We start from the raw sequence: 13,817 nt of genomic DNA on the forward strand, positions 1-13,817 counted from the left end.
AATTAACACCAGCAAGTCACCAAGTCCAAGGTGTGGGGTACAACTGGGAAGAAACAAAAGAAAAATCAATGTGCAGTCAAAGAGCTGCTTTATTTTTCTAGAAAGTGACCCTTCTCAAAGTTCCAAGGAAGCTCTTCCTTCACAACAGCCCTGAAATCCCAGCTGTTCTGTACCCTGATGGTCAGCTCCAGCATCTGTCTGGTCGCCAGGCTTACTGCCGAGTCTTCATTCCAGGGAAATGCGTGCGGTGGTGGTAGCAGCAGACGTGATACTGCTCCTGAGCATGGGGGGGACCTCAAACTCTCTTTGCTCGCCCACCATGTTTTACAGAGACTGCTGGATCCGTCGCTTCCCAGGTCTTCTGATTGACCTGGAGGAGTCTCAGAAGCTGGGGGCCCAGTTCCTGAGGTATTATTCTGAAAACACCGGTCAGAAGTGCAGTCGGAACTGCTGTCTTAGGAAGGATGGTAAGTGTCCATGATAACCTGAGAAAATCAGGGCAAACTTCTAAAATGAGGACCTGGGGAAGGAGCCCTTGGCAGAGGGTCCAGTGAACAACTGACCCACACTAGGGAAGATGCGCGGAAGGAGGCAGTGGGCAGAGAGGGAGAGACACTGAGACTGACTTTGCAGTTGAGGTCAGCGCCAGCTTGCTTCATAAATCTAGCAATGACCCAGGAGGCAGTGAACCTGCTGGTAACAGAGAACCACTTCTCTTCACTAAAGTGCTACATGAAAATACTTCCTTGAGGGCTAACTAACAATATTTCTATAGCCCAGAATACAGCATATATAATTCCAAAAGAATTTATAATAATTTCCTTTTCAAAGTTCTTTTGGTGATATTAGTATCATACCACAGTTTTGAAATGTGCTCGCTTGGGTTCACCAAATATGGGAATGTATTGAATAGGATTTAGATTGTGATTCATGTTTTGAAAGAAATAGGGAGATATATATCAACTAGAAAAAGGAAGAAAGGCAAAGAAGAGAGAAGAAAGGAAGGAAGGATGGGAGAAACAAAAGTTGGGGAGGGAGGAAGGAAGAAAGAAATCTACAAAATACCCTGATGTAATTTTTTTGGGTATGAGATGTGGAATCAGGGTTAAATATCATTCATATAATACAATCAAGGCCTGTAATTAGAAAAATGCTTCATTGTTACAGAATTTCAAGTTACATTTGCCTTCATTTATTTCTTTTCCAAGATTTGAAAGCTACTTGGAAAGAACAAAAGTGACACAGCACTTTAAAATAATTCTCTTGTTCCACACTTTCTTCCTGTGGTCTCATACTGACATTAATTGCCTCTTACCCAATTATCCATCGAAGATTTCTAGGGTGCAGGTTGGAGCTCCTTGGAGAATCTAAACTGTCAAGAGACCCCAGTATAAGAAGCTGTCACAGACTAAGCCCTCAAATTTAATCAGGCACAGAAGAGAGCAATTAATTTATTAAAGGGGAATTTTGAAAAAGGTAGCAAAATTTCAGCTTCCAGATGCTTATAACCCCAGAAACATTCACTGAGAGCAGATGAGGGAGGGGTGATAACTTTTCCCCATTTTCCCATGCCATGAATTTACCTTATTTTCCACACCAGGGAAACTATGGACTATGGACTTTCACAGATACTAAATGCATCCATTTGGAATTGCAGGATTTTAGAGTCTTGTGGGGTTGTGGCTTTCCTTCTCCAGAAGAAAAGGCACGAACACACATCTCTTTTTACCTGGAAGCCAGAACTTCAAAATGCTACCATCCTGCAGCAGCTAACCTACTCAGAGCTGGGACTCTGAAATACACATGAAGAATGTAAAAGATCTTAAAAAATTAATCCCTACAGGATCCACTGCTTTCTTATCAGAAATTCAGATGTCTATATTGGAATGATGTTCTTTCTTCCTTTTCCTTGAACTTTACAGCACAGTCCTCAAGGGAAAATGTCTTGGTAATCTATAATGTATTAGCAATGAATTATTAATCGACTTTTCTCTCATTCTTCCTCCTGGAAAAATAAAGAGAGCAGAAACATGGGGTGTCCCAAAAGTAATGGGGGAGAGGTAACCCCCACAGTTAGCCTTACACAGAAGCGGAGCAGGTTCTGCCAACCGTTCCACAGCAGCTGCAGGCACACTCTGAGGTCTGGTAACAGTACACTATCCCTCTGTAATCTCATTTTATTAAAGAAGCTGATACCTTTGGGTCAAAGAATATTTCTTATCACACGGTTCCTACTATTCAGCAGCAGGAGGAAAATCTGTGCTGCACTACAGGGATGACAAGACTGAAGATATGCACTCCATAAATCTGACTTAAAAGTTATCCAGAAATAATATGATACCTTTTAAGGAGCAAATCTCCTTAGAAAAGAGGAGCTGGGGAGAGCAATGCCCCCTACAATTCCAAACGCTAGCCACCCTGTCGGTCTACTCCCTTCCTCTGATTAGCTTTCACTGGACGTAGCTTAGCAGCATAGGGCTGGCACACACCTGCAGTCAGGGTCAAGGTCATGTTTAACACTGCTGCCTCTATACCACCTGAGCCTCTTCCAGCAACAGTCAGTGCTGTTTTTGCTCTTCCCATCACTCCCCTTTCTGTTATAGCATTTGTCCATTTATTGTCCTATTTCTTTCTCTGGTGAATCCCTTAGCATTCCAAGAGGGTATTACGCCTGGAAATCTCATACTGTAAACATCCGATTAGAATATTATGATATTATAAATCTCCCCTCTGGGGACAGGTTTTTGTAGTCAATTGAGTTTTCCTGAACATGAAATACTTGGATTGCAAAATAATTCCAGGTAATCCTATGTAGCTTGTGAATGTACAAACGATTACTGAAAGACAAATCAGTATTTTCTTTTGAAGAGGCATTTCCCCATCTTCACAGAAATAGCTGCTCTCCGTTCATAGTTAGATGTCTGAAAGGCCCTGCAATGAACTGTTAATCCAGTGTTTGTGAAGGAAACATAAGCTACTCAGAGCTTATCAAGCTGCAGAAGTCAAGCAGACATACTTTGCCTGCTTCCTTTTCAGTGTCCTGTAACCTGGCTGTCTTCTTCCATGATCCTATTCATGACAATGTCAACTGCCTCCATGTTCACTGCCCAACCCTGGACAGCTGCATATTGGAGCCTGGAACCAGTGCCATTTTATATAACATAACAGATGGTAATGATTTATGTATTTTGCATGTGTTTCTAAGAATGTCTAATATTTTAGTAGAGGCAAATAACCTAGAAATTGGCTGGAAGAAGCCATGTATGAATTTCTAAGTATTTATTTTCCAGTGAACTCTGTCGGGAAAAGTTTGGGGCTTCCAAGGCAGAAAGTAAAAGGAAATTCTCATTAATTTGGCATGTTCGGCAAGGATGACTTTGTCCCAGATAACAAATCATATGTGACTGAACAAGAATATTGTATTTCATTTATCCCAAGAGCCTTCAACAGGAGCCAAAATAGGTATTTCTACTACAGTCGTTAAGAATACAAGAAGTAAGTAATATGCTAAATGTCACTTTTGAGGCTTGCTGACACTATATACAAGGATTCTACAAAGATTGATTCGGGGATGGCAAATACACTTACTGCCACATATTAATTTCTGGTCCCAAGATAACCAGTATGTTTTACTTTAGAAAAACACATTATTTAAGTGTCCTTTGCCCATGTATATAATCTCAGGGTCCAGATTAGTAAACATCAAAGGTCGATTTTTGCCATCACAATACAAAGGAGATATTGATCTGCGCTTGTTGCCCACAAGCTGTGTGTATCACTGCAGCTGTGTCTCTGCCCTCAAGTTCCTTCTAATCTAGCTGAGGAAAGAAGTCTCACAGTTAAAAACATACAGTTCCATTAAAAATAGGTGATACTGCCTCAAGTACAAAGGCTCAAAAGGTTGAGGGTGGGGAGCAAAAGAAAGCTCAATTATTCAGGGGAGGCTTCATGGAAGAGGGCGTAGAGGTAAGGAGTCTACGTCACTCCCCAGCAGAGTAAGAACACTGATGTCGCTACAGTATGGACACGTTTGGGGCTGCAATGGAAATATGGGTAGGATAGGGTAGGCCAGGTAACAAAAGAACAGAGTGGACTGTTGGTTTGACTTTGTCAGAAATATGGAAACAACAAAGATATTTAATGATAAAACGCTATCATTAGAGTGATGTGTCTGGTTATCTTAGTCCAGGAAAATTATAAGCAGAATGCAGGCCAGACCAAGGCGATTTTACTTGCAGTGAAGGAGAGGGATAGTTACCAGCATATTGGGAAGGGATCGGATAGCACTTAGTTTTTGGATAGAGAAGAAGTCTTAACCCTGCAGTCCAGTGGTTGACTCTGTGCTTCTGCTGCATTGACACGGGTTTGATCCCTTCTCTGGGAAGTAAGATCCCTCCAGGCAAAAAAAAAAAAAAAAGAAAAAAAAGGAGAGAGAGAACAGAGGAGTCAAAAATCCCTTAGCAGTGCAGTCTCTCATGGGTGATGGAAGAATGATGATGCCTCTGAACAAGACAAGGAGGTAGATAAGATGATGGTTCTGAAAATGTCAGTGGTGATGTGAGATGTTTAGGTGGGAACATCCAGTAGTGCACAGGAGAAATGAGATCAGAGCTCAAGAAAGGGGAAAAAAATTGGGCACATGGATTTCAGGGTCATCAATGTAGTAGTGACAATGAGGATAGCATTTTTGGCAGTGGCAGTGGGGTGGGGAGCTTGGGGGGTGTGGTCGGGGCAGAGGTTATATGGAATGCAGAGAAATACCGCAGAAAACCAAGGACTAAAGACTGTAGAAATCATGCAATCCAGTTAGGACCAAGGAGAGAACCAACAGAGGAAGGAAAATATGGGACGCAGGCAGCCTGAGATAAAGTGCCAAAGGAATCTGTGATGCAGGGAGTCAGTTCAGTTCAGTCACTCAGTCGTGTCTGACTCTTTGTGACCCCGTGGACGGCAGCACACCAGGCCTCCCTGTCCATCACCAACTCCTGGAGTTATGGCCATTGAGTCAGTGGTGCCATCCAACCATTTCTTCCTCTGCTGTCTCCTTCTCCCCCCACCTTCAGTCTTTCCCAGCATCAGGGTCTTTTCAAACGAGTCAGTTCTTTGAATCAGGTGGCCAAAGTATTGGAGTTTCAGCTTCAGCATCAGTCCTTCCAATGAATACTCAGGATTGATTTCCTTTAGGATAGACTGGTTGGATCTCCTTGCAGCCCAAGGGACTCTCAAGAGTCTTCTCCAACACCACAGTTCAAAAGCATTAATTCTTCAGTGCTCAGGTTTCTTTATAGTCCAACTCTCACATCCATACATGACTACCGGAAAAACTATCGCTTTGACTAGTAGACCTTTGTTGGCAAAGTAATGTCTCTGCTTTTTAATATGCTGTCTAGGTTGGTCGTAACTTTTCTCCCAGGGCAGGGAGTCGGAAGAAGAATTCAAGGAGAGGTGGCCATCAGTGTCAAGGACAAGAGAAAAGTCAAAGCAGTGACTCCCAGCAATCAGGAAAGAGGGAAGGTCCTGACCACTCTAGAAGCAGAATTTTGGCAGAATAGAGGATGGAAACAGCACGACAGAAAGCACAAAACAAAGTCAGAAAGGACATGAAGGACGTGGATGTTGGTGTGCTGAGAGAGAGAGGGAACAAGAGAGGCTGAAAGGGAAACAGTTTCTGAAGCCAGCCGGAAAGGAGTTTATAAGAGTAGAGAGGACAAACACTGAAGAAGACGGGAGGCACTGCCAAGGGATGCGATTTAGGGCTCTGCTAATAATTCTCCATAGCTCATTTTGTTTAACTCTAAAATGTTACTCATATCAAATGGTTACTGTTTCTGAAGTTCTTGCCCTTACGCTGCTATTGTTGCCTAAAAGCCCTGGCAGATACAAAGTTTTCTCTATGATGTAGCCAAGTTTGTTCCCAATAGAAGATGTCTTAGAAAGTTAAGAATTCAAATGTGGTCAGTATGTCTCAAAGCCTTGGAGAAATGTGCACTAGTGGAACTGGCAATTAGCTTAGTTCGGAACTCAGAGAGGCAAAATCCAGGACTTCACTAAACTGTACATTAGGGCCCTCTCTGCTAAACTAAAAATAAACGATGCCTTACTTATTTTTCAGGTATAGATCCTGACTTGCTGGTTTTTGAACAATCACTGCCCACGTATCTAAATACCCGTTCTTCATCTGATACATGGGAGAGACTAAGGATTCTAAAAGCTATGTATTTAGATAAACAACAAACCGCCATGATAAACCAAATGCTACCATCAATAGAGGCTCCGTCACCAACCACACATCAAGATTTGTTGGCAACCGCAAATAATACTAGGTATTCCAAGGAATTGACCACAGGCTCTTGGGCAAGATTCATTGCCCTGAATGACTCCATTACCACAAAGATAAATACGGTGTCAGCCAGTACTGACGTCAACAATCCAGATAACAAGACTGTTTCTCCTTTCTTTGTGCCCAGAGACACAAAACTTTCTCGTATGCCTAGTCCCTCCCAACTCAACAGCAGTAAACAATTACTAAACAAGACCAAAGGGTACAACAGCAGAAACCATACATCTGAGAATGAAGACTCAACACCCGATGGGGCACCTGTGACTCCTGCAAAGATGTGGCTGGTTCCTGTGGCCCTCTGCACCTCTGTCATCTTTCTTTGCTCTTGTGTAGTCATCCAGCAGTATGGCCAGTATAAACCAGGGCAGAGAAAGTCAGGACCCAGGCAAACTAAAAAATGTGCCAATCGGAAGGAGTTCTCTTACTGATGAAAGGTGAGTTTTCAAGAGTATCATTTTGTTTGCTTAAGACAAGCAATTTGGTTAAAAAAAAAAAAAAGGAAAGAAAAAAAAAAATAAAGCACAGATGCCCATTCATACCAATCTCTAAAGAAGGCCAATGTTTGATAAACATAACTGCTTTTTGTGATTATATCCATTTCTTGAATAGTGTACCCTTTGCCAAGCTTCAAAATTCTGACCCCTGCAGTTATTCAGCACAGAATAGGAGATACTGTTCTAAGTGCTGTATGTGTATCGACTTGTTGAATATTTAGAACTCTGTGGGTTTTCATTAACTATCATACTGATATTTTACAGATGAGGAAACAGGAGAAAAAAGGCGAAGCATATTGCTGAAAGTCACACAGCTAGTATGTAGCAAAGCCAGATTTCATAGGCAGTATGGTTCAAAAGTCCATGCTCGAAATCCCCGTTGGACTACAAGTCTCCACTTTCCCAGTGAGCGTGGAAAAAAGATAGAGGAGGAAAACACCATAATATTTTTCTCCCATTAAGGTCATATTAGCATCACATATGTTAATGAAATCTTGCAGTGGTTTGAGCAAAAAAGCTTCTTGATCTTTTATATAGTTTTCTATGTTCAATTGATTAATCTTTCTCAATCCTAATCCATCCTCTTCATTTTCTAAAACATGCCTCTCAATAATTATGGCAGAGATTTCTGAGTTTTCTGTTGAATTAATGTTGGGAGTTTTAGTTTATGTTCCTCAGTTGTATACATTGTTTTCCCAGGGCAAATACTAGCTCTAGGTATTTCAAGCTCTGTCCACTCCTTACACTAGACTCACCCCCTAGATCTTATACTCCAACTCTTTAAGTGTAGAAAACTAAATTACCATCTCTAATGATCTTAAACTTTAGACCCTTAGTCTCATCTTTGAAAATATTTTTTAATGGGAGCACAGACATTAAACAGCTATTTTTAGTAAGTGTGTGTGTGCACGTTCAGTCACTCAGTTGTGTCCACTCTTTGCAACCCCATGGACTATAGCCCGCCACTCTCCTCTGTCCATGGGATTTTCCAGGCAAGAAAATGGGTTGGAGTGGGTTGCCATTTCCTCCCCATATATGTTTCTTAATACGGTAGTAAAAAAAAAAAAACAAAAAACATGCAATTTAGAGGGAATACCAAGATTTACTCTAAAAAGATATTTAAGTCATCTGGGAAGCTATGATTTGTATACACATTCTTTTAAAGGGTTACTTTTCTTTCAAATATATACAAATTGTCTGAAGGTTTCCCAACAAACTAGGGTTACTAAAAAAATTTTTTTCTTCCTTGAGATTCCTTCAGAATTTTATTTGTTCCCTAAAATTGCAGTTTTTATAAAAATGACCACAATTTAGGAAAAACATACTTACTTTGTAAGAAAACAAATTCTTAGCCGTCTTCTTCAGTCTCTACCTTTGACCATCAGATAAACAGAGGAAACTTAAACTGTAAAGGTGACCCAAAAGTTTGGCCAAGAAGCAAAAACAAATAGACCTGAAATCATGTCCTTACTGGAAGTCAGAGGGACTGAAGAGAACTTCTGAATAGAATTTAAAACTTTCAAGAAACAAAGATTTCAGGGCTTAGTCAACAACAAAGGCTAAGGTTGTTACACACATTTAAGAAATAACCACGATTATCAAAATCTTTCTGACACTGAAACTGGCCAAGACCTTTGGGGGGAAAAGTCTATATATTAAGTCCAATATTGTGTGATATATTTACCAATTTGGAAAGAAAATATGCAAAGAGAAAACTAAAGCCCCCTACAATTAAGAAAACACGTTTGTCCCATTTTTTAGTTGCCTATGTGTATAAGCAACTTCTGAGCCACGGAATTTACGTTTGAAGTCAGAAGTGATCACGTTATCAATATAGCAAAAAGTGTCCCTTAGAAACCTCATTAAAAGGATATTCATTACGTTCATTGTGATATTAGATCCATTAAGAGCTTAAAGAGCAAGAATGTAAATAAGGACAAATAGTGCTGTTTAATTATTGCTAACAATACAATGACAGCAGTTTTGTAGTGTTAATCTTACCGCCCTAAGATATTGCCATTAGGTGTCAATGCCACAGCCTAAGAGTCTTCAAATCAGTTGCTCAGTTAGTCAAACTGCAAAGGTTAAAACGGCACAGTCTTCTATAAGATCTCCCTTACTTGTGACACCAACTATAAGTTTGGGGGATGGCAAGTCCCAAAACCACTCTCAGGTTCTGTACTTCACTAGAGGAATTTACAGAACTCAATGAAAGCTGTTATACTTACCGTTTATTATGAAAGTGCAAAAGTGTTAGGGCTCAGTCATGTCTCTTTGTGACCCCATGGACTATAGCCTGCCAGCTTCCTCTGTGCATGGGATTCTCCAGGCAAGAATGCTGGAATGGGTTGCCATTTCCTTCTCCAGAGGATCTTTCCAACCCAGGGATCAAACCCAGGTCTCCTGCATTACAGGCAGATTCTTTACCATCTGAGCCACCAGGGAAGCCACAGTTTACTATAGGGAAAGGATATGGATTAAAATCAGCCAAGGTAAGAAGTACCTAGGATGAATTTCAGGGGGGTTCCACACTCAGAACTTTGTAAGACACTGTCTTCTCCCTGTGGAAGCAGGATGCATGACTCCCCCAGCACCAGTGTATGACGATATGTCCAGAGTATTGTCAACCAGTGAAGCTTACTGGAGCCTCAGTGTTCTACATTTTTGTCGAAGCTCTGTTACACAGATATACCTGACTGATCAATTACCTGGGCAGCTGATCTCAGCTGGTAGGTGGACTGATTTACTGAGAGACTCAAAGCACCCCCAACCCTAAAACACACGGTTGGTTTTTCCAGCATGCCTAAGACTATCAGGTGTAGCTAGCCCCACCCTAAAATCCATTGTGACCAATTCCTGCCCTAAACAAAGACACTTCCATAAGGTATGACAGATTACCGCCCAGAAGGTGACAGAAGAGGCCAGAATCTCTTTGGGCAAAGTGAAAATCTTTATTACACATCGTTACTCCTGCTTCGATCTGCACTATACTATTCCAGGACTGAGGACCCTAATGACCACCTCTCCACGTGTTTCCAAATAACCACCTCTCCTTAGCTTCTACTGTTCTTATGTTCCTTCTTCAATCCTGTTTCAGCATCTGAGTTCTCCATAACTCTTTAGGTCTCTAAGAAATGTAACGTTTTGATACATTTACATATGCTTTAAATCAGATCGAGAAGTTCAGTTGTATCTACTTTGTTTTTTATTCGCTATCTCCATCCAATGGAGGATGGAACCTGAAGCTCTACTGTTATCCTTCATAACCTATGGACTCTTGGTCTTGCTAATACCAAGTCATACCTTCAATTTATATACATCTTTTGAGAAACTATTCTGAAATTCCTTTTAGCATGTTATATTCTCAAATTCTGTTAAGCAATGTAAGTTTTAAGCAAATAACAGCCTCCATAATTCCTTTCTTTCAATTTTAAATTACTCGTCGACAACTTTAAAAGTGGTAAGAAATGACTCACAGATATATTTACAAGTATTCAATTGACAGCTAAATGGAATGAAATGTTTCTTAGGGCACTGATCACTGTCATTTATTCCAATTAAAGGTCTTTATATCTTATCTCTTTCCTGAGCTGTGGAAGTTCTAGCTGGGGCTTCCAGAGAGGTGAATATCGGTCAACCTCCACTTCCACTTTTCTGCAAGTCTGGGCTTGGAGAAATGAGCCAAAGAAAATGGAAACAGGATGCTAAACAGAACTGAATCAACATAACGTGATCCCAGAACAGAGGGATGGAACAAACTTCTTAGGTTAGAAAATACTGCCAAGAACCTGTTTCTAATCAGAATCAGCATCTGCAAAAACCGCACTAGGCAGGTAGCAGTTATGTAGACAAAACACTAAACTGCAGTCAGGGAACTGGGTTTTGAGCCGAACTTCCTAAATAACCAAAATCATTATTCAAAAGCAACCAGTAAGTACTGATTTGTAGAGAAAGAAAGAGCAGGTGACAAAAGAACAATATTGTGTGTATATATGTGTGTATGAATACTAAAGGGTTATGGTAGAAATGAAATTCAAACACTTTAGGACCAGAAGAAATCAGAATCAAATTAGCCTGACTGCCCCAGTATATAAGAAAACCTTTGAATAATCATTGCCCTTGTATCTTAGAATGAAAGGAATAATTTTAACTCTAATGTAGGCAAACAATGGCTTTTTAAAAAAATTTTTTCAACTTTATATCAAATTAATGATTACATATGTATCATAAAATTAGTAAATCAAGGAAATTTTTCTATATAATTCACGTCAAATGTAATAGTCTCTTCACTGATTCTTTGTACTGAGAAAGGGTATGCTCATTGTCCCCCTCATTCTTAAGACTAACAACAGAATTTTTGTAATCTTCAACTTCTTTAGTACTAAGGAGCTCCTCTTTACTTAGTTCTGGATTTTTCTCAGCAGCTTTAATTTGGAAAAGGGTCTCCAGGATGTTTTTTTCTGAGGAGCTGTCTTTCCATACATATTCTTCCATATCTGCTTCAGTCTTCTTTTTCTCCCACTCTTCAGTTTTCTGAAAAGAAAAAAAAATCTCTGATTTTGAGAATTATTACTCAAAGACAAAGTCTGGTCAACACTTTGCATGTTCACCTTGATTCACCTCCCTTATCCAGTACAGCTGCCTACCTGCACTAACAGCTGTGGGCTGCACACCCTTATTACATGAATACCTCGTTACCACTCACTAATTCTATCCACAGAATTTATACTTTATCTGCCCTATAAATGGCACTTACAAAGCAAGACTGTTTCCCAAAAGACACAGAAAACTCACTCCTTGTAGCTTTCTAGACTCTAAACTCTAACACAGCAAACATTTCTGAGGTTAAAACTATGAGAGCTGAAAGGAGACTATATTTATCTTTGTAACATGCCTGTGGGGATCCCAAGGGGAAGACCAATTATTATAATAAAAATTAAAATATAAAGTTTTGTGATTTTTAGTTATAATGACTATATATTCTGGAATTTTGTTATTATCATAACTTTCTGTTCCTAAAATGGAAATAATTTTCAATACTACTTATTTTTTCTTACAGAAAGTATTACCATGTTATTTTAGGGAACATTGGTAGGTTTTAGATTAATATAATTCAGATTTATGATTTAAATGAAGATGTAACATTCTGTGAAAAAAAAAATCAAGCAACACAGCTCATATGTAATACACCCTGGTTCAGAGAAGTGCTGAATACCAGCCACATTCTTTCCAAATTAACACATAACAGTATTGTGAGCCATAGGCTATTATGGAATGAGCCACTAGTCTTACAACATTTGAAGGTGGTAAATCCCCCAAATTATAAAGTTTTTAAAGTATTAAAAATGAAGGCAGGTTTGTAAGGCTGTCAGAAATCACATTCTAACTTTGAAAACTCCTCTTGAAATAGACCACAGCTTGAGCAGACAAGAGCTCCAAGGCGCCTTGGAACCAAATGAGTTAGCAAGAAGGAGGATTTCCAGCCATGCCTCTCTCCCATCCCCACTCCTGCCCCAAGAGCTCCTGAGAAGAGAGAAGCAGGAGCAATCTGTCGTCTCTCAAAGGATGCACAGGAGCCCCGCCAAAGGCAAACAAGCCACCGGGATGCCACTGACTCAGCAAACCCCACTTGGATCACTAAAGCCCCGGCAAGAAGCTCCTCCACCACAGAGATCCACAAGAAGAAGAAACCCTCCTTTAATCCTTCAAACTGTGGACTCCCTTCTTCAAGAGAAACAAACAGACACAGAGTGTTTCCTCAGCTCCCAAATTCCTCAGCCGAAGCGGGGTCTCCGCTCGCAGCTCCCCTGTGTCTGCCCCACCTCCTTATGCTGAGTTTATGGCTGAGGACAATGTTCCAACTTAAGTTCTAGAAACATCTCATCCAACTGAGAATCAACTCTGTGCCCCCTTTTGCCTGGTAAGGGAGGTTTTAGGCTTGGCAGAGGGGCAGGGAGAATATGGAATAATTTCTTTTGGTGCTCTGTCTCCACAACCTTGTTGCAAATAACTTCTAACAGCCAAACTCTAAGTCTGTACATTAAAAAAAAAAAAAATCTGACAGAATGACAGTACCCTGCCTAGCTTTCACTGAAATAGTGAAGTTGCTTAGTCGTGTCCGACTCTGCGACCCCATGGACTGTAGCCTATCAGGCTCCTCCGTCCATGGGATTTTCCAGGCTAGAGTGCTGGAGTGGATTGCCATTTCCTTCTCCAACACTGTAATATATGAGGAAGGAATAAATGTCAGCCCCTTAACAAAGTAAATGCCCTAAATTAAATACATTACTGGGCCTATCTACTCTTGCCAATGCTTTAAATGTTCAAGACAGTGTCAGAGTTTCTTCATAATTCTAACTTACAAGTGAAATAAACTGAGCTTAATGAACACATTTTATAAAGCATTAAGCAAAACAGTCACTCCATCTCTCATTAAGCAAAACAGTCACTCCATCTCATTCTGAACTGTTAGAAAGTAAGCAATTAAGAAACAACTGTTTAAAAAATTATTTCACCTAGGTTTATCTGGATTTTCTTAATTGACTTGAAATAGATGCTTAAACAGAGGAGCTAACCACATTAAATCCACTAACAATTTCCAACATTTTTAATCTTCCCCTTATTATTTGGTATATACAATTCTACATTGGTCTCTAAGATGTGTTTACAGTTGTGCCATGATACTAATTCCTAGGCACTCAAGGTGCCCAGTGAGCCGGGAGTAGCAGGGATGCCCACAAACATCCCCCTCCTTCATTTATCTCAGGAGAGAATTTTCTATGTGTGCAGTGACATGAAAACCACTGCAACTCCCAGGTGGTTCTAGTGATAAAGAACCTGCCTGTCAACGCAGGAGACATAAGAGACCTGGGTTCGATCTCTGGGATAGGAAGACCCCCTGAAGAAGGAAATGGCAACCTGCTCCAGTATTCTTGCTTGGAGAATCTCATGGACAGAGGACACTGGCGGGCTACAGTCCACAG

General features: G+C 40.4%; 2 protein-coding genes across 2 annotated transcripts in view; one reads left to right on the forward strand and one right to left on the reverse strand.

The window, feature by feature from the left end:
- The first annotated feature begins 238 nt into the window (after positions 1 to 238).
- MANSC4 (MANSC domain containing 4) lies at positions 239 to 6,768 on the forward strand. The gene is made up of 3 exons (XM_052641464.1): positions 239 to 467; positions 3,037 to 3,171; positions 6,113 to 6,768. Exons 1-3 carry the CDS (start codon positions 239 to 241, stop codon positions 6,766 to 6,768), a joined length of 1,020 nt encoding a protein of 339 aa, XP_052497424.1.
- Positions 6,769 to 9,775: 3,007 nt separating this feature from the next.
- MRPS35 (mitochondrial ribosomal protein S35) overlaps positions 9,776 to 13,817 on the reverse strand; it is a 48,461-nt gene continuing 44,419 nt past the window's right edge. Inside the window, exon 8 of the mRNA XM_052640170.1 lies at positions 9,776 to 11,367. Coding sequence (XP_052496130.1) covers positions 11,098 to 11,367 — 270 coding nt within the window. The 3' untranslated portion in view covers positions 9,776 to 11,097. The remainder of the gene's footprint in view (positions 11,368 to 13,817) is intronic.

This window comes from Budorcas taxicolor, chromosome 5 (genome assembly GCF_023091745.1).
Source record: "Budorcas taxicolor isolate Tak-1 chromosome 5, Takin1.1, whole genome shotgun sequence".
In the NCBI taxonomy this organism is placed as follows: Eukaryota; Metazoa; Chordata; class Mammalia; order Artiodactyla; family Bovidae; genus Budorcas; species Budorcas taxicolor.